Genomic DNA, 26,595 nt, shown 5'->3' with positions numbered 1-26,595 from the left:
TGAAATATGTATATTTAAACAGAAAATTAAACAGATTTATCTTACTGAAATGAACGAATGATACCAGTATACTTAACATTTAAAATAGGAATAAGGACATATCACATTCCCGAATACAATCTCAGTTATTGGCTTTTCAATAATTGGGGTCTCGGGAATTCTTTTTAATAGATTTTATATGTTGTGAAAAGTTTAAGTAATAATTTCGTAGGTACATGTCGATATTGAAAATACATAAATAAATTAGGTGTTTATATCTCATTACATTACATTATTACATTAGGTACTTCTTTTCCTAGGTGCTCAGAAACTACTAGGGTACATCTTACCGCTTGCCACGACACCTGAATACTTTTTTTGTTTCATCCGCATTTATCAATCTTTTCAAACAAGCTCGGCGAATCTAAAAAGGTTAGGTTCCCATTTAACCTACTTTATAAGTAGAATACACTTAAGAACTACTTACACATATTTTACCTGTAATTTTACCAAGAAATAATACATAATCCATATACCTAGCTACATAAATAAAGCCTACAAATTTAGGAGAATTATGGTCTTGACACATGTTGCAGATACCTACCTAATTTGGAATTCTGCCAAACTGTTATCTTGATTGTAACGACCTGTACTTAACTAGTGAGGTACTTAAGATTCATATTAATACTGGCGTAGGTATAAATTGTAACTAAGGTATTATTCTATCTTATTTAACCTATCTCGCAACTTAGGAATAACCTATATTATAAATGCGAAAGTCAGTAGAGAGGTAAGATTTTTCTTTCTTTCTTTCAGTTTCTTTACTTGTTTTTCATTGCTTTAGTTCAGTAGATTTTGCGTGAAATAAGTTACAATCAAAATATTTAGCAATTATAATATTAAATGGATATACAAGATAAGTGTGGATGTGTGAACATACATAGAATCACGTCTATTTCCCTTGCGGGGTAGACAAAGCCAGGGACAGACTCTCGAAAATACTGATAGGCCACGTTCATCTGTTTAGCTTTAGATAGAATTGGTTTAGATAATAGGTATATTCATAGCATTCCGATTATTATTGTACAGATTTCTATGAATACATATATATAATGATGGTCTATATCCCTTGCGGGGTAGACAAAGCCAACTTTATATGCAGTATCAAGTAGATACATAACCAAATTAAGAAAATAATACATAACATTTTTACATCAGGAAAGCACACAAACTTGCTTCCATTACCATTCCAAAAAGAAGGAAAAATATGCAATTTGTCAGACCACGTTATAGAGGGCCTTAATTCCAAAATGAGAAAGGCAAACGATGTCACGCGAAATAAGACTTAATTTTGCTAAAGTAATGGATATTACTGTCTGCTTCCATTTTGTTAAAAATAAGACAAAAATACTCGTTTTAAGTGGTCCGCCCCCAGCAGTTTAATTTTTACTCTTTTCATAATAACAGCCTCTTGAGCAGGAACATTGTCATTTCTTTTATTTAGCTTTTCTGTTAAAATTAGATCTTTTTAGTGAGACCAAGCAATCACTTCGAATTCTCGTGAAAGAAATTGCAATGTATTTCAATTCAATGAGATTACAACGTTCAGCTGCTTATATCCTAAACGCATAATCTAATTGCCGCCATATTTGTAAAGGCCTTTCCACATTAAGTGTATTCATTTAAATATAAAAAAGTAGTTCAATATAATAATGATTAATTAATTATACCTATAACAAATGAATGTACAGCAAAAAATACGACCCAAGTTTTGTATCGAACTTGCCAAAATATTGGAAGAATGTTCATAGTCCTCGTGAACTTGGTAATAAACAGTGAAAATCATAACAGTAAAGTTATTCAATCCAGATGGTATGAACAATTTGTTGGCTGAGTTGTACGATTCCACATACAATGGAGATCTGTATGAAGCCTGTGAAGACTATAAGAAATCAATAAAATTTCAAACTCATAAAATTGTTAACTGATACTTCTTCTATAATATTTCTGAAATAATGTAACTAAACCATAAAGAACATAATCTATGTTCATCCATGTATCATCCCGACGGAGCCGAGTGAATGAAGAATCCCTTTAGAACCCTGGGGAGCCCCAACTTTATTTTTAACAGCCATTTATCAATTATTACGGCCTTACGCCGTATCGGCGAATTTAAGAAATAAGTCACTCTCTAGGTACTGATTGTGATTTATTATTTCTTAGCAACTTTTTCTTTTGATTGGCGCCTGTTGGTGAAATATTGCCGCTTTTTTGACATGTTGCCGTGTTTTTGGGAAGTTTTTGAAAGGACTTGGTCTCAAACATGCCTACTGAATTAGGCAGATCTTAAGTGAGAACTTAAGTAAGTACCTACTTACTTAAAAGTTTTAACTAATCATTAGCATACAAGAAAAAAAAATATCTAAATAAATTCACTAGTTTAACTTATAAAATAAAATATGTGGTACATATATACATATATTAACTATTTCCTTACGTATAATGAAAGTGAAATACCTACGTATAATTCTTATGAAAGTACTAATTAAGAAATCCCTCTCTAAATTTAGGCGTAGCGTACCTAAACCTAAATAATAAAAAACAAGAGTACTCTTTTTGTATGTAATTTATTTTATTTAATTAGAAGGCTTATTGCAATACCTACCTATACCTACAAGTTAAACTTAGGTATATTACTTTCTTTCGTATCGTTTGATTTTTTTTTTTTGTGCTACCCAAGAAACTATTCCATTATGCCTCCACTGATTTCCTTATGTGTGCGAGATTTAGAAATCAGGATTATCAAGGGATAAACTACTAAACTACACTAGTTTATTGAAAGTCGCTTATCGGGGAAAACCACTGGGATTTACCTTGTAAATAATACGAGCATTCACAGGGTATACTTAGGTAAAGAAACTTTAACAAATCTCGTTTTTCATATACTTATACCTACCTGTATATTCTGTGAACCACAAATATTGAAATTATATACCCCACCCCTTACACTTTACACTTAATTACGTTTTTGACTGTATGAGTTTTAAAATACGAAGTAAGTATCATTTATGACTTCAATTAGGAAGGTATTCAACCTGATTTCAATGTTGCAAATTTTAGTAGGTACCACTTAATTTGATTTCATGGTCCAATTTTTTTTGCACAGGATTACATTGGTGTTATTTGTCCATGAGATAATACAAATTCCCAGATAGAAGCGGCGTTATCGCATCACAACACCTCTGATATTACTGCTGAGGCTTATTTTTTAACCCAAACCGCCCTTTAAAAACACACGCCATGTTTTTTCAGGCGCATATTGTTTATAACACAATTCTCCATTACCATATAACAATAAATCAAAAATCCGTTAAAACAACATCGATAATCCTGATATGCAGGTATTCGATAGGTAGGTATCATGGAATAACTTTATCCGCTGATTTTTAGTAAACTTCAAAAATAGAATAAAAAGAAATAGATTAGACATATCTAGGCAAAGACATGCCTATGTATGCCTTATCAACCTTCGTGAATAACTCTTCTGTGCTAATTCCGCAACCAATATCGGGCTCCATCGAAATTCGTTATGGCGCGAGGAAATTTTAATTATACGCTAAGTGGAAAATATTCAAATGAACCCAGTACTCCGGACTAAACAATAGCAACATCAATTCGAAACCAATTTAATTTCGGGGCATTTCGGGTCGACGGTTTTAATCCTCAAAGATAAATATGCGTGAGTACATACCTACTTAGATTTTATTGAATTTTAATTCAATTTATTATTTACGAACTGCGTATAAATTATGTGAGATAAATTGTTATGAGTCACTTGTTTTTGTTCTGGGGTTTCGCTCACTGGCAAATTTGGGGATTTTTTTTCAATGTAAACAAAAAGGTATACGGATAATTAAATGACTGTCTTCTTGTTGGTATGATTAAGACGGTTATGGGAGACATTTCTTATGTCGGCTTTGAACGATATCGACAAAGACAAGTGCTAATATATAATAAGCACTTAAAAACAAAAAAAAAATTACTTATAGTTAATTCTTTGTCATGTAACTATCTTTATATAATAATTACATTAATTACCTCAAAAATAACCAAATAGTACACAAATTCTGCAAAACTGTTACAAAATAGGTCACAGATGAAGTATCACGTAATTTACTTCCCCGCCAAGCCACTGCCCCTCCTGAATTACAATCTACCATCTACAAACTGAGTAATTCATGCAAATAATCCAAAGCGTGATCGCACACAGTAAGGCGGTGTTGGGGCTAATCAGATAAAAATGTTATAATACCCTTAAACAAGGGCCTTACGTTATCTCAGAGTTATATTAAATTGGTCGCTGTGTCCGTATGTTCGTAAATTCTGTATTGGTTTAAAAAATATATCCTTTTCTAATTAGTAGATGTACCTACACCTTACTTTATTTGTACGAGAAAGCAAAAATTACATTATATGGGTCCGGCTTCGCTCGTGTGTATTTAACTAATTGTTGTGTAATCGTCTGATTAGACATCGCGACGGATTGTCTAATGAGACATCGAGACAAAGTGTAAGTCAAAGTTTCTGAAGGGACATTGAGAGGCACGGTCTGACGAGACATCCCGATTCCCGATGGAGTGCCAGTGTCTGAAAAGTTTTTTTACGTTTTTCCTCCATATTTATGCCCAGTGGTCTTACTTCAGTTACTCCTAAATAAACAGCAACACAACAAAACCCGGTGAAGGAACTAGTAAGGTTATAATAAAAATGGCGGCGTCCCGCGTTGTAGAACGATTGCACGATAACGACACCTAATTATGATTCCATTGTAATGAGGCTTCCTCGGAGACCGCTGAGTTATGTCTAATGTGGGACTTGTCTGAAAGCCCTTTTATGACGCAATTGGGTCTTTATTACCGACCACGATATATCATAACGGGGTGGCTTTTTAAACATAGCCAAATTTTCTGAATAAATTTATTAGGAGTATATGAGACAAAATCTTCCGATAGAACTGTATGGCATCAGTGCTGGAAGTTATAGCAAAAAAATTTTCTTAATTAAAATAATCTTTAAATGTTTTTGGATTTTTTTTTTATTTTCCTATTAAAATGTCAATAAGTATGTAAATTAAAACACTTCATTTTTAATTTCAAATGATTTATTTTCCCCACATACTGCGAGATCATCATAATTGTACTTAACAAAACATATCACATTCCATAACGTATACTTATATAACACAATAAACTCGATACATATTTCGGTGATCAAACAAAACGTAATTTCTTTTAAATGCGTAACATAATATTGGCAATTTCTCATCTCTTCAGTACTGGCCTGTAAAAAGAAAAAAACATTTCATATATAAAAATTAAATCAAATTTAGAACGTACATCGACGAGTGGTTAAGGTATCTGATTTGTATACTTGTACATGATATGATTCTGATTTGTATAATGTATAGCGAGTTCTAATTTCAGTGCGGGAAAATTATGCCTGTTTCCTGAGACACAAGGTCCCAAGTTCACAGATTGAACTGCCTAACAATGGCAATTATTTTTAAAGTATTATAAACATTGTAGTGTTATTGTGACTTAATATTTGTCCTTTCACTCATAGGATCATGACACGAGTTTACTTTTTAAAAAATCAGACAGATGTCAAGTGCGCCTTGGTTTATTAGGATAGAACCGAGCCTCGTGAAATCCTAAATTATACCTATTGACAAAATAAAGATTCATAATTTCAGCTACAGCAAAACGACTACAAAAGTAAAAATACTTAATTCAGTTGATGAAATAAAAAAAATATATCAGTCGTTTCCGGCACCAATAGAAAAAGAATAGGCACTCCTCCATCTCTTTCCCATGAGTATCACAAAAGGCGACCAAAGAATAAGCTTATTAACTTTCTATTCTCCTTTTAGGCGTTGGGCAAGTAAACTGCCACTATTTGAATCTCAATTCTATCACTAAGCCAAACAACTGAACATGGCCTTATCAGTATTTTCAAGACTATTCTCTACGCTACGACAAGGCTCTGTCTACGCAAAGGCTATGGACATAAATATGTAAAAAAAAAATTTTAATTCTTACTTTTTCTGAAACCCAAATTTGCTCAGCAGAGTGGGCTGATTGCTGGGCAACGAGGTAGTCCGTTTGAGGGCGGTCTTCTTGTTGCCCTTGTTACACTGACTCAGCGCGGAACGAGGCTGACTGCCGCGCCAGGAACACTTCGGTGGTGGAGATGAGCCAAATGACGACTGGAATACATTTATAAATATATGTATCTATTGCCCGCGACTACTTTCGTCGTAAGTTGATAGGTCAGGCAGTCATTTTTTGATATCTATCTATCTAATAATAATAAAAGAAGAAAGTGAATGACTGACTGATATATCAACGCAGAGCCCAAACTCCTGGGTCTAGGAGCTTGAAATTTGGCATGTTTCTTAAGTTCTTTAGGTGTTCTAGAGGTGTACTAAGAGAGGATTTCCCGAAATTCCCGCGGGAACGGGAATTATGGTGATTTTTCGTTGAACGCGGGCGGAGCCGCGGGCGTTCTCTAGTATAGGTGGATAGATAAAAATGGCCAAAACATTAAATACAAACCTGTGAATCAACTGGAGTAACCAAAGTTTCGTACGGATAAGTATTTTCTATCACAGATCCTTCCGTACACAACTCAAAGGATGAATCACTTTCTCTTACAGGTCCATTCCATAGATTTAACTCTATTATAGGACTCTTAGACTTTCTCGGGCTGTTTTGAGGCGAGTTCTCCTTTTGTGAAATTTTAAGCTGCTCTTCTAAAACTTCTGTTTCAATTTTCAACTCTACATCCATATTGATAGAAGCTACGGGTTTCACTTTGAACGGATTCTTGCTTACTCTCTCCGGAGATTCTTCTATGACAACCTCTTTTGATACATTTAGTTCAGTTGATTGGTTCGAGCTGAAAAATTTACTTTCAACAACATTCTCACCTACTATCGTCCTAGGAAACTTACTCAGTCTTTTAAGTATATCACAACCGTTTTTTCTGAGGCATTTCGTGTATGACCGCTGCTTATTTTCTAGGATTGGTGACTTCTCTTTTTGTATATTTGCTACTATATCTTCTTCACATAGTGCTATGTTATGACTACCTTGTGTATCATATTGTGTGAATGTTTCACTGTCATTTTTAACGTTATTGCTGTCGGTTCTCTGTTTTTTAGATGCTGGCTCTGTACAGTACATACTGGTTAAAGATTCTATTGTAATACTGAAAGAGAAAAAATATTACTATTTAGTATAAACCAAAGTCGCTTCTAATGTCTGTATGTATGCTAACATAGATCTTTAAAACTACATAACGGATTTTTAGGCCTACTTTCTGAACAAAATATTCATTTTGATTATGAAAAATCAATTAAAGGTATATCTTCCAAACGTGAAATTGTTCTTTAAAGCGATGTGCTTCCAGCCTGTCAGTGTTGAATCTTGATTCGATCATTAAGTCATGCAGTTTGTACGTCGTCTCTTTGTTGGTTGGCTCTGGGATGGCCAAGGGATGAAGACATGCTGGGTGTAAGGAATGTCTATTTTTTTTTCAATTTCTATGGTTGCAGCCTAGATCTAATACTATTTATAAATAATACAGGTATTGAACGCGCTATACCTATTTTTTAGCATTAATCATTGTAACATGATTTGAATCATCCGAGATAAAATAAAGGTATGTACCCAAAGATGTGATGCTCCATATCATCAACAGCAGAATTAGACACTTCCTGGACTGGCAAATTCCACAAGAGCAAGCGGGATTTGTTAAGGGTAGGGGCACTCGCGAGCAAATCCTAAACATACGCCAGCTGATCGAAAAAGCCTACGAATTCAACGTACCTATCATCTTGTGCTTCATCGATTACAGCAAAGCCTTCGACTGTGTCGTGTGGTCAGACCTCTGGAATATACTGGGAGAACTGGGAGTGCCTCAACATCTTGTGGCGCTTATCCGCTCGCTGTACCTAAATAACCAAGGCATCGTCAAAATCGAGGATTGCACATCGGAGCCATTTAGTTTTGCTAAAGGCGTTAGGCAGGGCTGCATCCTGTCTCCGATTCTCTTCAACGTTTACGGAGAATACATCATCAGGCGGGCTTGCGAGGACTGGGACGGCGGAGTCACGGTTGGTGGCACCAGACTGACAAACCTTCGTTACGCAGACGACACCACATTAATAGCTGCAAGTGAAAGCGAAATGGTGGAATTCCTTGCCCGTATTGAGCACATCAGTTTGCAATTAGGTCTCAAAATCAACCACGCCAAAACCAAACTAATGGTGGTAGATCGTGCCGGAAGACTTGAACCGACGAATGCTCTCAACTTAGACATCGTCAATGACTTTGTCTACCTGGGGGCCAACATCAGTGACAGGGGATCCTGTGAGACGGAAATAAGGAGACGAATAGGGATGGCCAAAAATGCCATGTCTCAACTACAAAAGATATGGAGGGACCGAAGCATTTCACGGAAGACAAAAAAGAAACTTGTCCACACTCTGGTCTTCTCCATATTTAGCTACGGCGCCGAGACATGGGTTCTGAAAAAGGCTGATAGAGACCGCATAGATGCCTTCGAAATGTGGTGCTGGAGGAAGATGCTACAAATACCCTGGACTGCCTTCCGTACCAATGCATCTATCCTGCGTGAACTCCAAATCAAAACGAGACTGTCCACCACCTGTCTCCGCAGGATACTGGAATTTTTCGGCCACATTGCACGGAAAGACGGTCACAACATGGAGCAGCTAATGGTGACAGGCAAGGTTGACGGAAAAAGACCTAGAGGTCGCAGCCCTACAAGATGGTCGGATCAAATCCGATCGTCACTAAACACCGATCTCCATAAGGCCCTCCACGACGCAAAGGATCGCAACAGGTGGAAGGAAGAGATCAAAGAGAAAGTGATTCGGCGGGGGAGTCACGACCCTCAGCAATGAGGTATACGACGCGAGGAGGATGTACCCAAAGGTTGACTGGAAGAGATTGCTTTAGCGATAAGTCCGCCTTTGTACCATCTATATCTGCTTTGTGTTGTTTTGTATGTTTTCTCTTATGGTGCAATAACGAGTTTTATCTATCTATGTTACGTGCGCGTTTAAAATACTACTAATAATGCAGTGCTTAAGTTTAAAATTAGTATACATTTTTGAAGAAACTATACCTTTCATCTTGGGTCTCCGGTACATATTTGCTGACCATATTAACCACTTTTTTCCTCGGTCTGGTGAGGGGCACCCCGATTATGGGTTCCACTTTCTTGACCTTCCGGGCCCAAGGACATGGATCGTCCAAATATTGTTCGAAATTACCTCCCCATATGCTGGGGTGGTTCGATATGCCTTTCTCTTTCCAACTGTCCGTTTTTACGTGGCCGTTCTGTAATGACAAATCTGTATTATTAAACTTCTTAGAAAAGAGGTCAGATTGGTTTATGACTACAACCTTTAACAGATGTCGCCAGTGTTCACACTACTTATCCTAAAACCTTGTTTCGCTTTCAATTAAAAACAATTCTTAGTTTTAAGCCTAGATAATTTAAATCCAATATGAACTCGATGCTATATAAAAACAAGATGTATTCAGGTATCCTGGCAAACGGAAAGCTGTAGTCTAATGACTACCCCGTCGTAATCATATGTATTTTATTATTATTTATTTATTATTACCTCGAGGGTTTCAATGATGCCTAAAATAACTATTCCACGCGGATGAAGTCGCGGGCACATACATACATACATATAATCACGTCTATATCCCTTGCGGGGTAGACAGAGCCAACAGTCTTGAAAAGACTGGTAGGCCACGTTCAGCTATTTGGCTTTATATTGGAATTGAGATTCAAATAACGGGTTGCTAGCCTCGCCATCGCCTAAAAGTAGAATCCCAAGTTTATAAGCCTATCCCTTAGTCGCCTTTTACGACATCCATGGGAACGAGATGGAGTGGTCCTATTGTTTTTTTTTTTTATTGGTGCCGGGAACCACACAGCACAGTTTCAATGATGCCTAAAATAACTATTCCACGCGGATGAAGTCGCGGGCACAGCTAGTCATAAAATAACAGGATAACATTAAATAAACATATCCTACACCTACTCACCACAACACGGTCTTCGGGATGCCAATCGTCCATTTTCTTCAAAGTGAACGGGTCCAAGTTCCCTAAAGCTAATTGGAAGGCGATCTTTGCGTCAAGCAGCTCGCCAGCATTAACACATAACGCTTGCTCTATGTCTGAAAATAGTATAAATATCATTTCGTTATCATACTTTGAGCCTTTTCCTCAAGTGCCCTCCCTAAGAATGACATATTTTCTGATTGGCCTAGGTGTTCGATGTTTATCTATATAAGATTTATAATATAATCGTTTTGTTATCATAACACAAGTCCCGAACTTACTTCTAGGCAGTGGCGTAGCGTAGTGGGGGCGGCGGGGGCGGCCAGCCCCGGGCGGCACTTTTAGGGGGCGGCAAAATTTTACAACAAATAATAAAGTTTGCTCTTAAAAAAAGTAGACATATATTTTTTTTATTGAAGACGGAAGTTTTATTTTTAATTCTAACAAAAACTCGTTAATATAAAATTATAGTATCGTTCTAGTTATAATTAAAAATTGATTTTATTTAATCTTGTCTATCGTCGTACACCTCACATCATATATCGTAGGTACACCTGGACGATAGACAAGATTAAATAAAATAAGCTTAAGTGATAGGTAACTAAGTTATATCCATGTATCAAATTGGTTAAAGTAAAAGAATTTTTGTATTAATAAATGTGATGTGATTGTAAAACTTAGACAAGCTTATTTATTTAAAATCTAACCTGTATAATGCAAAATAATGATGACTGTTATCGTCGACAAGTTCTCTATAATGAATGTATGTAATGTATACTGTACATCAAATTAAAATACCTAAATAAGAGGGCGGCAAAATTGTCTTCCGCCCCGGGCAGCCGACACTCACGCTACGCCACTGCTTCTAGGCTTACTTAATTGGTGTAATTTGTCCCATATATATTTATTTATTAAGAGAATATATACCGATATTATCAAGAGAATTAGAAATAGACTAGTTTTTTACTAGTTTCCGGGAGTAAAGAATAGAGCCACTTCATACCTTTCCCATGGATGTCGTAAAAGGCGACTAAGTGATTGGTTTAATTACTTGGGAATCCTCTTGTAGGCGATGGGCTAGCAGCCTGACACTATTTGAATCTCAATTCCATCATTAAGAATGTGGCCCTTCAGTCTTTACAAGACTGTTGGCTCTGTCTACCCCGCAAGGGATATAGACTTGACCTTATGTATGTAGTTTTTTCGTATTACGAACTGTAATTTTTTAATAATTTACCTTCATCATCAGGTTCTGTTAAACGCACCATTTGTCTCCGAAGTGGATCATACACATACTGGTGTTTGAATGTTGCCTCTGCTTTCAAGAAGTTCTCCCTATACTCATCAGATACCGTCAAGGAAGACTTGTTGAAGAAACTGGGCAGTTTCTTTAGTGCCTGAAGCCAAGTGATTATTATTTATTATTTTTTTCACCAATAAGAGGAAATTTATAGACTTGGAATTATTCGTTACTGTGATAAGTTAACAACCTGTCACTCTCTAAATCCCAATTAATTCAACTGGACAAGGCATCCTAGACTTTTCGACAAACTTGGCTTAACTACTTTACTTATCTACGAGTATATGTCTGAAGTGAACCAAATACATAATTGTTTGATATTGTCATATCATTCTCAATTTAAACAATGCATTAACTTTCAGAGCTTTTTACATTTATTCACTTATCCAAGATTTCGCGTGTATGTAATATACTATTCTAATGTGTGGTTTCCAGCACTAAGAAATAAGACCACTACATTTCTTTCCCATGGATGTCGTAAAAGGAGACTAAGGGATAGGCTTATAAAATTTGGAATTATTTTAAGGTGATGGGATAGCAACATGTCTCTACTTTAATCTCAATTTCTTTAAGCCATACAGCTGAACGTGGCCTGTCAGTCATTGTGAGACTGTTGGCTCTGTCTACCTCGTAAGGGATACAGACGTGATTATATGTACGTATGTAATGTAGTAGAAAGCATTTGTAACACAATCACTTTTATAGTTTGCCTCAGCGGCGTCGACCATTCTTAATAACAAGCATTGAGATTTCGTTCTGATTTTCCTTAACACTTACATTAGCAAAATTCGGATCCTGTGTGGCTGTAACAAACTGCCTGGCTTTAGCTAAGCCTATCCCGGGCAAAGACGATAAATAATCACAGCCGGACATGATGCACATCTGTCTGAACTTATCGAACGTATACCGCTCTATTGGACAGTTCATGACTAGAGGAAGTTTGGCTGTTTCCACTAACGTGCCAGTGCCGTCGAGGTCCATTTTGAATAGAACCTGGAATTAAAAAGTTAAATTTAAATATAACCATACCATATGTTTAGTGAGATGATGTGGTTACACCACATAGTACATACTTACGTATACGCGGAGTAGACAGTCCACAGTCTTAAAAAGACTAATAGACCACGTTCAGCCGTTTGGCTTAATGATGAAATCCTGAATATTTTCCTTATTTGTATTGATAAGCTTTTGACAGTGGCTGCTCGCGAAAAATGTGGTTTATCGCAAATTCCAGGAAATTCATACTTTTTTTATCATGAAGTGTAGAGTAATTTTTGTTTTTTTCAACGTGACTGTACAGTCATGCAAAATTTCAACAACATTGGTCGAACTCTAGAGAAGTATATCACACACAATGGTCAATAGATTAAAATCTTCTCTTAATTAGGTTATGAATAAGTCAGAATTTTTTTATTTGTAAAATTATGACTTTAATAAAGAAATTACCTTAGTACATCCAAATAGTATCAAATCAGAGTCCTCAGTGATAACCAAGTGAGCTATGTTCTTCATGTTTAAATATGCCAACTGTGCGTCTGCTTCATAAGGTGCTACTATACAGTCCACGTTACGTTTGCGGCATTCTTTGATCAGTTCTAGAGCCATAGCGTGAGTGATATCAACGCTGCGACGCATGTATGATCTTGCTTCTTCAACCTGCCAATAAAAAGGCACATGCCCATTACACTATAAAATAATACCAAATACGTAAATAAATAACTATCTGTGCCCGCGACTTCGTCCGTGTGGAATAGTTATTTTGGGCATCATTGAAGCCCTGAAGGATGAATAAATTTCCCCGTTTTTTTCACATATTCCATTATTTCTTTGATCCTTATAGTTGCTGCAAGATGTTATATAGCCTAAAGCCTTCCTCGATTAATGGTCTACTCAATGCAAAAAGAATTTTTCAATTTGAACAAGCAGTTCCTGAGATAAGCATGTTGACAAACAAATAAACTCTTCAGCTTGATAATATTATTATAGATACAGATATTAAACGCGCAAACAATGTACTTTTGTACAAAATGTCAAAGATAGAATAAAGGTGTCTTACGTGCTAAACTCAAACACATAACTTTATTATTTAATAATTGATATGGAAGAGATTGGACAAGGCCTTTGTCAAAGGACAAATGCATGCAATTATAACTTGTGATTTGTGTAAATCTTGTAAAACAAAAGTTAGAAATAAAGGCTTTTATCCCAACAAAAAATTTTTATGAAATTACAATGTACCTTTCCCAAACTTAATAATTCAGCTGCTCTTTTCTTTGATATTGTTCTGGATCTGAAATTTTAAAATTTGCCTATAAAATTTTCTTGCCTTGTAAGTAATTGTCTTGAATGGTATTCTTCTAATTGGTCCCAAATTGTATAAACAAAAACATGCATTGTTTCATGGGATAAGCCATTGCAAGTGATTTATTACTTTATTAACTATGTAGGTACTATTTCTTGTAACAAACAAACATGCACAATTTACTCACTCTCGTCTCTTGGATTCCGTCATAGCCTTAGCAGGCAGATGTCTTCCATCAAACACAAGAACTGGTTTAATATTCTTCGATAGGAGCATTGTCACATATTTTAAACAATATTTTATGTGTCTGAAAATAAAAAATCAATAAATTATATTTATGATGTACTTGAATCACTTTATATAATTGAATCATGAAAATAACAGATGTACCAGTAACTGCTTTCGCAACTTTAATCCTTGCCAAGAAATGTTACAAGTGAGAATTTATTTTATTAAATTATTTTCAAAATAATTTATTTACTTACATGTCGGTGTTTTCGCCCCGCACTAACTTGTCAGCACAAGCAAAGGCCCCCTTATGCAACCAACAGTATGAATCAATAGCAACAGTACAACCACTAAATTCACCAATATTAACTTTCTTTGAGGCTTTTTCTAAAAAAGGGATCAACCCAGTGATACCCATGATTGAAACAGCTGTACATCCAACCCCGATATTTTTATAATTATTGCTAACATAGACACCGATTAAATCAACGCCCTATTTTTATCAACCAGGAAATAATACATGGTATATTTTTGCAGTATTTTGAATGCAGTGTAAATAAAAACATTCGAGCAGTAAAATTATCACAATACACAAGAAGAAACGTCAATTTTCGCGCCAGCCATTGTCGAGTCGAATCCGTCCTATGTCAATGTCAAGTAATTATATATTTCCTTTTCTCATCGATAGAATAGAAGCCAATGCCATTATACATAGATATTTTCATACTAAATTCACCCTCATCCCTCATTATTTGGGCGTTTTTGTGGTTTATTGCTTATCCTATTTTATAGATGGTTTGGAATTTTATTTGAATATAAAACAGATTTGGTAAATATGAAAGGTAAACCGTTATATTTCCAAGCAACGGTTACCGTCAGCGATTAACCGTCGTAAAATTCTTTTTTACAATGCGGGTAGTTCTATCTAGTTCCACCGTTTAGAAATGTGTTCCCATAATTTGACCTCTTAATTTTATTTAAACCATAAAATTACAAGACCGGTCTTATTGCGAACCAATACATATAATGCGATTGTATCCATATACAACAATGTTGGCTTCAGCAGCGGCGTTTGCTACTTGTGTTGTGTCGGCGGCTGCCTTCTTTCTTAGGACCCGAAGCAAGGAGATAAATGAAGTGATGGTATTTTGTAAACTACAATACAATGCATTCAACTGTTTCGATAAATTTATAAGCTACATTGAAGGAGCAAAGAGCAATATTCACGTATGCATGCCAGGTATTCACAATCAAGCCATACAGGGAAGGCTCCTTGAAGTAATGAAGGCAAAGAAAATTGCAGTCCGTGTAATATTAGACCGGACTGGGTATGACGCTACTGATCCTATCATCAAAGAACTTCTAGATGCTGGTAAGTTCTTCATTTCAAAAATAACCGTCGTGTGGTTCTCACACCATCTCTTTTCCATAGACGTCGTAAAGAACGACTAAGCACAAAAATAACGAAGCTTTCGTCCGGTGCAAAAGCTTAGAACTATTCTTATAAGCGATGGGCTAGCAGCCCAACTATTCAAATCTCAATTCAAACGTTAAGCTAAAAAAAATTTTACCTACATCTGACGTGATTACATGTGATAACGCCGGTTTTATGATTAACAAAAAGATGATAGTGTCTCAAATGACTAAGTTTTGTTGTCATCAACTATTTTTCAACACTTCATATTTTCAGGAGCTGAAATCAGATGTAAAGCGAATGAACGCGTATACAAGATGCAGCATAAGTTCTGCATAATAGATGATAATATTCTCATGACTGGCACGCTGAACTGGGGTAACGACCGATCTTCAGACCACTGGAACTACGTCTACATCACCAGCAAGAGACAACTGGTGGAGCCGGTCAAACAGAGTTTCTACCAGATGTGGAATTCCTTCTCCAGCGAAGTGCCAATTGAACAAACACAATCTAACACCAATGAAATAGAAAATATTGAAACACATTGCAACACCAACGACTCGGGAACGGTTGATATTCAGGACGAACTTAACGATCATGAAGATAAGAATGAACTTGTCAGTCAAGATACACAGATGACGCCCGAGTTGTGTTTAGGCTAATTATGTCGCTGCACAGAGTGGAAGTCAGGATAAGGTGCCGCATAATCGAGGACCGTTGCCATCCTTTTTATTATTTTAGTATTTCATAGATAATAAGAATTTGTTTCACAAATGTTTTAAAATCTAAACATGCAAATGCGAATGTTAATACAATTTTATTTTATTCACCGACTAAAAAGGTAGGTAGGTATATTTACCATAAAAACAATGTAATATTTTAGACCATGAAATAATGTAAGAATATTTTTTGTTGCGAGGCAAAGCTGGCCTTTGCCTGTGCTTATTTTATTATCTATATTACTTTACTGTAATTTCTCATCTAATATTACTAATTTATATTTTTATAAATTGAAAGCCACTTTTAAGAAGGAAAGTGTTTCTTCATACTATATTCCACTATTTAAATCAAAATCTATGAACTTCCTAATGAAATTCTCATTGTTTTAAAAAATTTAAACACTTTGTTTATGGTCAGCTTTGTAAATTTTCTTTTCTATTGTTTTTTTTTTATGATTATGCAACAGGGTAAGTTTAATTAAAATTCCAAATATTTTCCGTTATTTATTTATCCTTTTTTCTAATAAAAAAAAAACCTTTTAAATAAATCTACATAACATAATTTTAACAAAATTATATCAATCGAAAATAGGAATGCAATTCAGAAACTTTACTAAGCCATTATGATTTGCAAGTAGAATATAAAATTATTGTTAATGATAGAAAAACTGTATGTTGAAGACATGAGACAAAGCCCTTACAGCCAGTAATGTGAAATTTAAGAAATTAATATAAGTACAGATAATATATTTTTGTGATCACATAGCCCTCAGATAAGGATTATGACTCATCCTTAAAAAAATATGTAGAAAATTGCCTCAATTTATTCCCCACCCCTGATGGCTTTGTATTTATTAATCTCATTGGGAAAGGTCTTTGACAGCTCAGAAAGTAGGTGGCTCTTGAATCGCTTGTAGGAATCAATCTTGCCCTTAACTTCTTCGTTCTTGGCTAATGCCTTGTCTATGCAGTCTTTTGTGTAGAGTTGTGGGTTGCGGCCTTGGTCAATGTAACTGTAATAAATAGCAAATATTTCATTATTGAGAATTATCATTATAAACAAGTATTGGTGAGAGCAGCTACTTATTATATAGCTACTTATTATACCATGAGCTACATATTTTACTAAAAAATAAGATTTTTCTGCTCGATGTCCTTATCTGTGCCACATCACAGCTTCCAGTGTTAATAGTCTCACTAAAGAAAGCAACAGATAAACATGATCAGGAAAAAAGCTATTTACAATTGACAGCTTGTCACACAGCATACTTGCAAATTATGTGTTCTATAGGAAATTCTCTGCGTAGTCTCCAGATATAATCTCACAATCTGAGACAGAGTAAGGTTTTGAAATGTTGCAGAAGTTTTCATAAAAATATGATAGGGAATTATGGAATCTCTTATCTAAGGCTAATATTAATTCTTAGAAATTTAACACGTCATGTTTAAGCTATGTATCTTATGAAGTATGCATACATACATATGGTCACATCTATATCCCTTGCAGGGTAGACAGAGCCAACAGTCTTGAAAAGACTGAATGGCCACGTTCAGCTATTTGGCTTAATGATAGAATTGAGATTCAAATACTGACAGGTTGCTAGCCCATCACATAAAAGAAGAATCCAAAGTTTGTAAGCCTATCTTAGTCGCCTTTTACGATATCCATAGGAAAGAGATTGAGTGGTCCTTTTCATTTTTGTATTGGTGCCGGGATCTACACGGAATGAAGTATGAAGCAGCTTTATTGATTCCATTACAAATAAATTTGTGATAATACTACATAGAAATTCTAGAATGATTTCTGACTGGATGATTTTGAATTCACTTGTGCCAAGAGTAAAATTTTCTGGCAGATTTAAGAAAAGTGTAATTTCAACTTACTCAAAAACCTCTGTGGGGACATGAATGTCGTGTACTTGAGATTTCAACTTGTCTACTTCCTGAAGTCCTGTCACAAGGGATTGTCTGTAAAAAAAAAGCAACACATGGATAACTTTTTTATACCACATTACATTAGGTCAAACGTAGTTTTGGAATTATTTCTAAATATAATGTTTTGTTAATATCATTTGTGAGCTACTTACATCTTTTGGTTCAGCACACTTTGTCCTTGTGGCTGGAAATCGCTAACAATGATGCGAATTTGCCTGACATTCTCGATAAACATTTCGAGTTGTGTCTCTAAATTTTCAAGCGGCGAAGACATTGTTATTCAGTTATATTAACTCAATTAACTTTTTCGTACTTAAGATTTTTATTTTACTTGGTTCGTCACTTTCACTCAGATTTCGTTGCTTTTCTTCTTGTTTTTGACCACTACGACTAAGAGTAAATTGAGTTCTTTCTTTTCGCTCTTTAGAAAAAGATTGGCTTGGCTGTATTGGCCGAGTGGTTGACAATATTGATATTAGTGACAGTGCAGTGATAGCCAAAGTTTAGTGTTGCTGCTAAAAAATTAAAAAAACGACCAAGTGCGAGAAGAACAAAAGGGATCTATCGTCATAACCATATCCGAAACAATTTTCTTCGGTTGAAAAATCTCTTGGCAACCTTGACTAAATTAACGTTCTTAACGTGGTTGATTACAAATATGTATATACAGTGCTTTCTTGAACTGCTGCTGTCATTCGATTCCGTTGGGAGTTGAGCAAACTTGTTCTATTCAATAAAATAATTTTCTTTCTTTCATTCATTCTTTCTTCACTCGCTCTCTCTCTCTCTCTCGCTCTTTCTTTCCTTCTTTTTTGTAATATTAATTTTCGCGAATCGATTCGCTGGATGCATGAAATTCGCTGCGTGAATATTCTGGTGGTTAGTATTTTATGAAATTAAGCGTATTCATGATTTTCTACCTTATGTCTTTATATATGAAACGCCATTTACCAGACACCCTGTTTAAATAAATTATTTGTATTATTTATTACACATGATCGAACTGGATTTAAGTTATTGGCAGCACATTCCAAATTCGTATCTGTCATTGTCAAATAACAGACAGGCAGGAGTGACTTTAAAGTTGACATTGACAATTTTTGATGTGTTTGACTTTTTGACCTCTTCCTCATTCGTTACTTTTACTTAAACATACGTTGGTTTACTTTATATTATTTTATTTATTGACATTTACGAAGATCCATAAAAATCTACCGAATTATTTCAATTTCTTGGATTCAAAAATATCTTGAAGTATGTGTCAGAATCAATTTTTAATTATCCAACAGCATCGTAAATAAATTTTCATCATGGTTCTCGCAATACATAATATTAAATCAAATTTTTCTCTATATCAAACTGCGATTGCCGGTGGCGCAGCTGGAGCATTTACTAGAGCCGTGGCTCAACCTCTGGATGTCCTTAAGATAAGGTTTCAGTTACAACTCGAACCTTTAAAAAATGGATCCAAGTACAGTTCGATAATGCAAGCTACTACTTCTATCATAAAAGAAGAAGGTATAGGAGCTTTATGGAGTGGTCATATACCAGCCCAGTTTCTTTCAATCACGTTTGGTGTTATACAATTTTCTACCTTTGAAAAATTGACCTACATGTACCAGAGATCTGATCCACAATATTATAACATCCATAAACATTGGATAAATTTTGTAAATGGTGCAGTGGCTGCAGCTGTAGCAACTGTAGTGTCGTATCCGTTCGACACAGTTCGTACGAGATTAATAGCAGAAGAGAAAAGACATAAAGTTTATAAAGGTTTTTTTGATGCATCTGCCACTATGATCAGACAAGAAGGTTTTACAGCTCTGTTCAAAGGTCTCGTTCCGACCCTTGGACAAATAGCACCCAATGCTGGTATACAGTTTGCTGTCTACAAATTGTTTTCCAATAATATTTTGAATAGGATAAAATTTTTTCAAAGAAGTGATGTAGATATGTTTAGGACTATTGAAACATCTTTGTTGGGGAATCTTTTGGCTGGTTCTTTAGCTGGGCTAGTGGCTAAAACTGCTATTTACCCATTTGATTTAGTGAAGAAAAGATTACAAATTCAGGGGTTTCAACAACATAGGAAATGTTTTGGGCGGCAAATGTACTGCAATGGTGTGATGCATTGTGTGAAATTGACCATTACTGAAGAAGGTTTCTTGGCTTTGTACAAAGGATATGGGCCAAGCATGTTGAAAGCTGTGTTAACTTCGGCATTGCATTTTGCTGTTTATGATGAAATAAAAAGCTTGTTGTTAAAAATACATCAATGATTTTAGTAAAATTTTCACTTTCAGTATGCATGGTGCTTGAGTGAACAATAGATTATAGTATTCCAATGTGATTTTACTTCTTTTCATAGATATAAGTGTCTGGAAATTATAGTACTGGCAGTCTCGAATAATCAGCTGTTTGTATCATAAATTGTATGGCTAAGTTGAGTCTGTACTGTTTTTTGCAATTATTTTGTTGCAATGTTTGAAATATTTTTTTAATACTTCCAACAAATGAATCATGTTACATTGTTGAACATCCTTAATTTGATAATTGCAAAATGATACAAAAGTAATTAACATTAATCTTGTTTCCTATTATGATATTGTAATTTCTTCACACTGCCTATTGGTTGATTTATTTTTTATATTATGTTTGTTTTTTTTTTAATTGTTTTATTTAGATCAGCTCATAACAAAAGAACGACATATTTTGGAGATGATAGCTCATCTTTTATACCTACATCTATTAGTCCAGAGAAAACTACATAATATTAAGTAAAAAAGTAAGTTTTTGAATAATAATATTATTCAATGTAAAGTTCGCTTTTGTTCATAGACCAGAAACTTAAATTTTTAACTTTTTTACTCTTGCTTAATATGGTATAAAATAACTAGTTGTGTCGCGTCTTTGTCTAAGAATCCCCATGTTTTATCATAGAAATGTTGTTTTTTTAAGTACAATCTTCATCACTGTATTTCCTGTGATACTAGAATAAGGATGTAGTAAAAGTTATTTAATTTATTATTTCAATTTATTTATGCAATAAAATTTGAATTATTATCAATATACATTTTTATTCATAGAAAAGTTACAAAAGATAATATTTTTTATAATTTTGACTATATCAATTGCATACAACCCCACCAAAACCGTAAATAAATATATCTATACATTCTTTACTATTTAAAAAGCTATATATACTATGTTGTTTAACCATATGATATCACGTAACCCATATTTCGCATTAAAGTATCTTTAATAGCTGGTTGAAGCTCTTTCTTCATATAAGTGGTGAGTAATGTCCTAATTCCTTTCGTGAAGATATCTTCCATTTCTCGAGAAATATCTTCAACTTCGTCCAAATCGTCTTCAGGGCGGAATAACTTGCTTCTCTCATAGTTCACCCTACTCCGGGGTTCATAAACTATGTCCCAATTATTATCAGCTGATCGACTATCGAAATTGTCCTTATAAGGCATATCAAGATGAGATTCAAATGAAAACTCGTCCGATCTTCTTCGTCTTCTCAAAGGCAAGTTGTCTTTATTTCTAACAGAATTCCTGTTTATGTACTTCTCGCAGCCGTACGCATAAACACTTATAAATCCTGGTTCGACGAACTCTGAATCAGTTTTGACGTTAAATTTCCCGGGCTGTTGATTAAGTGGTCTCGTGTGAAAGCCTATACCGGCTTTCCTTAATCTGAGGATCATATTGCAGCCTCCTCTGTTTCTAGAGTAATGGTCGTCAGGATAAGGACGCTCTGCATAGTTCCTCCTTAATCTCCTACTTGGCGGAATCCCCCGGTCTAATTCATTAGCATCATACAAATCCACGTTCCCGCTTATTGTTATGTCGTGGAATAATAGCATAGTGTCCAAAGAGACATTTCTCGGGTCGAAGTAACATTTTTCAACTCGCACCCAGTTGCTGTTTTGTGGTAGGCGCACGCGCATTCTAGTCACATACATGTCTACTGGGGCTGACCTCATCTGCTGGTACAAGCTGTAGCCATTCAGGTCTATACTTTGACTCTGTAACAGAAAAAATAAGTTTACGAATTGATTTATTTAGAATCTTTCGATAGCACGACCCCCGTTAAGGCCCGTCCCGGGCGCATGCTCAATCAGATATCATTCTATCTGTCGGTGATAAAACAAACCATCTCTAAGGACATGATAGACATCTAATAGTTTTTGCCGTGCTTGCCGTGTGATTCCCGGCACCAATAGAAAAAAGAATATTCAACCATTCTATCTCTTTCCCGTGGATGACCTAAATGGCGACTAAGGGATAGGCTTATAAACTTGGGATTCGTCTTTTAGGCGACGGTCTAGCATCCAGTCAGTATAATTCTATCATTAAGCCAAACAGTTGAACGTTACCTGTCAGCCTTTTCAAGACTGTTGGCTCTGTCTACCCCGCAAGGAATACAGACGTGATTATATGTAGATATGTGTCTACGTATGTTCTTTGGTACCAGGCAGTTCAAAACAAACAGTTCCTTGAGAGATATATGAACATTGAATATTCCACTATATCAGTACAGTACTCTTACGATAAGTGTCCACCATTATTTCATCTTGATATTTCTTCTTTGATGTGTAGAATGTTAAAGGTACTGTTTTTGCATAAAATTGCGAGCTGGAGTATAATAATCACTTTAGAACAAAATGTACCAAAGGGCCTCCTCATGTTGGCCATGAACGCCTCCCAAATGGCCGGGTCCCAAAAATGCACAATCACATAGGTATAACGTAGATAAGTAAAATGATACTAATCAATAGTACAACAAAAGTTCCTTACGAAGGGAGGATCCAGGTTCTTTGGTTGGTTCCGCTTTTTCCTCTTCAGCTGATCCAAAGCGGACTCGAGGCGGGCCGAGCACCGTTCCCCGGCAATCGGGACAGTGGTCAGGGGTGGGAGACCAACGGGGCCAATGCCGGGGCCGCTCGGCCTTCCATCGTACCTCTTTACTTCATACAAAGGCAGGAAACGGGACTCTGTAACGATAATTGATTTTTGTTAGTAAGTTTCTTGGTAGAAAAGGCAAAAGTGACTAATACCGAAAGGCCACGTTCAGCTGAATTGAGATTCAAAACGAGGCCTTTCAGTCTTGTCAAGACCTCCTAGAAGAATTTAATGCAAGAAGTCTACTCCGCAAGCCATTTATATTATGTTTGTATGCATGGACTAATGCGGCTTCTAACGCATAGCCTTTGAAAGGATTTGCTTTAGTTTTATTGGGCTTGTTTTTATTTGTTTTCGTCTTCTATTTGTTTTTATCCTACGTGCCAATACAAATCTAACGAAGCCCTTAACTACAAATTACTTAGGAAGTATACTTGCTTAAAGCGTTTAAGATCAATCTTGATGATATTATTGTTGTATATTAACTCAATGTTAATTGCTCTAAATGGATATGAATAAATAAAAATAACGAGGTTCTTTTAACTTATTGACGTCGCACATTATTAAGAATTAAAGTTATTATGTAGCTAATTTCTAACGCTTTCAAAGCTTAATGTGATGCAAAATCGACGATGCAAACTACACTGTAATTGATTGCTTTAGTTACCTCGATGATTTAGTCTAAAGTCTTATTTATCTTACTTAGTATTAATAAAAATAACCGTTTAAAATTTAGCACATGAACCTATTTAATTTATTATTTTTATTATATCTTAGGTAGTGGTTTCTACTAATTTTTATGAACTATAAGACCTTGTTACACCTACAGAATTATTCTTGAATCGTGTATTTCTTTTCAAGATCATTATTCTGAATCATTAGATGTCGCAAATCTAATAAAATTTAACTAAGTTTTAAATAAATTGGTCCTTTATGCAGGAACATCCCACTACAAACAATAAAACAAAAGATTTTCATATAATATGTTAAGATTCAATTGAAAGTTATAAAACGTACAATTATTCTAAGTCTATCCTGCGTTTGTTTTCACTCTATTGTCTTATGGTCAGTACCGTGAAATAGTTCGACTGCAGTATCTACTATTCAAGATTTTATGTTGTATGACTTCAATTACCACTAAAGGGGGCCTACCTTTATTTTGAATGAAATCTTTACTACGTTTATAGTGGAAAATAGAGAGTTACGAAAGCAAGTTTTGAATATCGAAAGAGTTTTCATAGAAAATGCTCACCTTTTTATTTCCTTAATTATGTATATGAAATTCTATGGATATGTGCGCTAATTTGTATGAAATATTATAAATGGAGCTTTACAAATTTACACCACACAAAGCACAGCTAGGCTATAGAGTTCTGATTTCCACTTAAAAATTACACGCACGTTGTAGTGCTTATTTACCTAGTTTTGTATACTCTCAACATAATAACAGGGAAAGCGTGGGAAGTAAGTAAAATCTGACCGAGTATTATTAAAGTGAACCGTGTAATTTGAATTTGCAGATATACTTTTGCTTTCTTTGATTGTGATGCCAATCGTTTTTCTTAAAATTATTTGTAAATAATAGGGTATTTTCGTTTTAGTAGTCTTAGTACATTTATTATTTATTTTTTATTTGATCATAAATTTACTTTCATTATATATATTATATACACTATATTTATTTTCACTATTTCACTACAGTAAAACTCCAATTATCCGAACTCCGACTATCCGAATCGCCGATTATCCGAATCAAATCAATCAATCCGAAAACGGTTGAAGACCGCAAAACAGCTTACATTGACGGAGATGTTTAAAAAACAATGATTTTTATTTCTAAACTTGTACATAAGTACATTTTATTTATATTTAAAACATGTGAAAATTTCATGTTTCTTTCATTTAAACGTAGCTTTTATTCTCTCCAATGGCAATTTTTTTTTAGTCCGATTATCCGAATGGGTCCCGGTCCCCATTAATTCGGATAATTGGAGTTCTACTGTATATATATTTCATCATATTGATCGAACTGCAAGTATTAAACTTATTATTTATTCCATCTATTATTTTTGATAATATTTTCTTATATGGCTGTAACTGAGTAACTTTAATAATACAGATTCATACCTACCTCATCTTTTCAATCCTATATCCTACTACTATTTATTATAAAGGCGAAAGTTTGTATGGATGTTTGTTACTCTTTCACGCAAAAACTACTGAACCGATTACCATGAAATTTGGTATGTAGGTAGCTGAAGACCCAGAATAACACATAGGCTACTTTTTATCCCAGAGTTCCCGCGGGATTGATAGGGTTTCCATGCGGACGAAGTCGCGGGCGGCCTCTAGTATAAACATATACCTAAAATTAAAATCACTTTATTATAAAATACTACTCCAACCTTTTCGTTCCTCAGTTCCTGGCAACGCGTTATCACTAGACGATGCTGTTTTAGCGAATAATATGAACATCCACCAGAATTTCACCATTTTCACCACAAAACATGAACATGAAAACGACAGCGTTGGCTGGAAAGACGAACGTTCACGTCGCAAAAAGAAGAAAAACACAACTGTCAAAAATTGGCGCGAAACTTCACGACTTCCTATCACCGCGGGCGCGAAACACGAAATAAAATGAATGTTCTGAGATTGTAACAAGTGCAGCCTTTGGAAAATAATCCCCCGTTTGTCCAAAGACGATCTATGTCGTTTGCTTCTAGACGTTTGGTTTTCGCGACAGATACAGAGAGCAAAATACTTTGCGTGGTGGCGAGAGGACGATTTATTAGAGCGCAACCGCGAGCGTAAATGAAGTTGTCCTCTCCTTGTATGATTGAGAGATGAGAGTGTAAAAAAATTAATTTACATAAGTTCCTTTATTTACAGTAAGCGAAAACATAATGAGGAACAGAAATCTACACATCCAGGCAACTGGATGCGTAAACACGATCCAATGCGGGAAAGAGTCCCCTTTAAGGGCTGTAGGTACTTCTTTGGCTTCTTGATCTTTTCGTGCAAGCTCAAGCAACTCTGACCAAGCCTTACGCCAAAACGTCTTTTCTCTACGGCATTCCGAAATTCTTATAAGTAATTTAAGTTATTAGCTACACTTTGCTCTTAATGAACATAAGCATTCTTTACATACCTTACTTACATGTCTACAGAAACATGAAGACTTTAATGTTGCAATGACATCAATGGTTTTATCTGAGATGACATCAAGCAGGCTTCTACGGCGATCCAAGTAGACTGTGACTCAATTATAAATAGAAATTAGGTTGACACTCAAATTATTTTCCGGTACAGAACCACGAGTTGAACGACCCTTTTGCTTGATAAATGAAAATCCTTCTATCTCGTATACCAAGCAGATTGTTGTGAGATTTTCCTGTAGCAAAGATTGGGAGGAAAGTGCCGATAAAAAAGTGATAAGTCCTACTCGTATGAAAAAATGTAAATAATTACCTACATGTTGCGTTTTAACTTGTTTAAGTGTAAAAAAATATAGGTAAGTAGTTATGATGATAGTTGATTTTGTTAGTATTAAAGAAATATAAGAAGCAGATAATAGTATTTCTTAAACTAAGTACCTATGCTTTTTATAGTTTAAAATATCTTTCCTA

The 26,595-nt window shown here is 35.1% G+C and overlaps 5 protein-coding genes across 6 annotated transcripts; 2 read left to right on the top strand and 3 right to left on the bottom strand.

The window, feature by feature from the left end:
• Window positions 1–5,153: 5,153 nt before the first annotated feature.
• On the bottom strand, window positions 5,154–14,614 carry LOC106141379 (exonuclease 1). Of its 2 annotated transcripts, XM_060946414.1 has the most exons (11): window positions 14,236–14,614; window positions 13,938–14,057; window positions 13,687–13,738; window positions 12,895–13,104; window positions 12,226–12,441; window positions 11,386–11,545; window positions 10,131–10,264; window positions 9,193–9,407; window positions 6,594–7,248; window positions 6,078–6,244; window positions 5,154–5,319 (listed from the first exon to the last, which is right to left on the bottom strand). In XM_060946414.1, exons 1-11 carry the CDS (start codon window positions 14,394–14,396, stop codon window positions 5,301–5,303), a joined length of 2,109 nt encoding a protein of 702 aa, XP_060802397.1. In that variant the 5' UTR covers window positions 14,397–14,614; the 3' UTR covers window positions 5,154–5,300. The 2 variants fall into 2 exon arrangements, with proteins under 2 accessions (XP_060802397.1, XP_060802398.1); XM_060946415.1 differs by lacking the exons at window positions 13,687–13,738; window positions 14,236–14,614.
• Window positions 14,615–15,004: 390 nt separating this feature from the next.
• On the top strand, window positions 15,005–16,410 carry LOC106141377 (mitochondrial cardiolipin hydrolase). The gene is made up of 2 exons (XM_013343031.2): window positions 15,005–15,350; window positions 15,669–16,410. Exons 1-2 carry the CDS (start codon window positions 15,005–15,007, stop codon window positions 16,055–16,057), a joined length of 735 nt encoding a protein of 244 aa, XP_013198485.2. The 3' UTR covers window positions 16,058–16,410.
• A 241-nt stretch (window positions 16,411–16,651) lies between these two features.
• On the bottom strand, window positions 16,652–18,523 carry LOC132902240 (mediator of RNA polymerase II transcription subunit 10). The gene is made up of 3 exons (XM_060946525.1): window positions 18,202–18,523; window positions 17,999–18,082; window positions 16,652–17,127 (listed from the first exon to the last, which is right to left on the bottom strand). Exons 1-3 carry the CDS (start codon window positions 18,321–18,323, stop codon window positions 16,938–16,940), a joined length of 396 nt encoding a protein of 131 aa, XP_060802508.1. The 5' UTR covers window positions 18,324–18,523; the 3' UTR covers window positions 16,652–16,937.
• A 666-nt stretch (window positions 18,524–19,189) lies between these two features.
• On the top strand, window positions 19,190–21,119 carry LOC106141381 (mitochondrial thiamine pyrophosphate carrier). The gene has a single exon (XM_013343036.2). The coding sequence runs from the start codon at window positions 19,360–19,362 to the stop codon at window positions 20,329–20,331; it is 972 nt and encodes a 323-aa protein (XP_013198490.2). The 5' UTR covers window positions 19,190–19,359; the 3' UTR covers window positions 20,332–21,119.
• Window positions 21,120–21,176: 57 nt separating this feature from the next.
• Window positions 21,177–25,459, bottom strand: LOC106141238 (uncharacterized). Its single transcript, XM_060946651.1, has 3 exons — window positions 25,372–25,459; window positions 22,862–23,058; window positions 21,177–22,089 (listed from the first exon to the last, which is right to left on the bottom strand). Exons 1-3 carry the CDS (start codon window positions 25,457–25,459, stop codon window positions 21,265–21,267), a joined length of 1,110 nt encoding a protein of 369 aa, XP_060802634.1. The 3' UTR covers window positions 21,177–21,264.
• Between the last annotated feature and the right edge of the window lie 1,136 nt (window positions 25,460–26,595).

Source organism: Amyelois transitella, chromosome 11 (genome assembly GCF_032362555.1).
Source record: "Amyelois transitella isolate CPQ chromosome 11, ilAmyTran1.1, whole genome shotgun sequence".
Classification (NCBI taxonomy): domain Eukaryota; kingdom Metazoa; phylum Arthropoda; class Insecta; order Lepidoptera; family Pyralidae; genus Amyelois; species Amyelois transitella.
This window is presented reverse-complemented; position numbering and strand designations above follow the sequence as displayed.

Bases quoted from the DNA above. Each gene is read 5' to 3' on its own strand.
- LOC106141377 (XM_013343031.2), top strand. From the start codon at position 15,005: ATGCGATTGTATCCATATACAACAATGTTGGCTTCAGCAGCGGCGTTT. The intron at 15,351-15,668 runs GTAAGTTCTTCA...TCATATTTTCAG, and splicing joins CAAAGAACTTCTAGATGCTG to GAGCTGAAATCAGATGTAAA.
- LOC106141379 (XM_060946414.1), bottom strand. From the start codon at position 14,396: ATGGGTATCACTGGGTTGATCCCTTTTTTAGAAAAAGCCTCAAAGAAA. The intron at 9,408-10,130 runs GTGAGTAGGTGT...TTGTCATTACAG, and splicing joins ATCCCGAAGACCGTGTTGTG to AACGGCCACGTAAAAACGGA. The intron at 6,245-6,593 runs GTTTGTATTTAA...AATGTATTCCAG, and splicing joins TTACTCCAGTTGATTCACAG to TCGTCATTTGGCTCATCTCC.
- LOC106141381 (XM_013343036.2), top strand. From the start codon at position 19,360: ATGGTTCTCGCAATACATAATATTAAATCAAATTTTTCTCTATATCAA.
- LOC132902240 (XM_060946525.1), bottom strand. From the start codon at position 18,323: ATGTCTTCGCCGCTTGAAAATTTAGAGACACAACTCGAAATGTTTATC. The intron at 18,083-18,201 runs GTAAGTAGCTCA...TTTTTTTTACAG, and splicing joins AGTGTGCTGAACCAAAAGAT to ACAATCCCTTGTGACAGGAC. The intron at 17,128-17,998 runs GTAAGTTGAAAT...TATTTATTACAG, and splicing joins GTCCCCACAGAGGTTTTTGA to TTACATTGACCAAGGCCGCA.
- LOC106141238 (XM_060946651.1), bottom strand. From the start codon at position 25,459: ATGGTGAAATTCTGGTGGATGTTCATATTATTCGCTAAAACAGCATCG. The intron at 23,059-25,371 runs GTTGGAGTAGTA...TTATCGTTACAG, and splicing joins AGGAACTGAGGAACGAAAAG to AGTCCCGTTTCCTGCCTTTG. The intron at 22,090-22,861 runs GTAAGGAACTTT...TTTCTGTTACAG, and splicing joins AGAACCTGGATCCTCCCTTC to AGTCAAAGTATAGACCTGAA.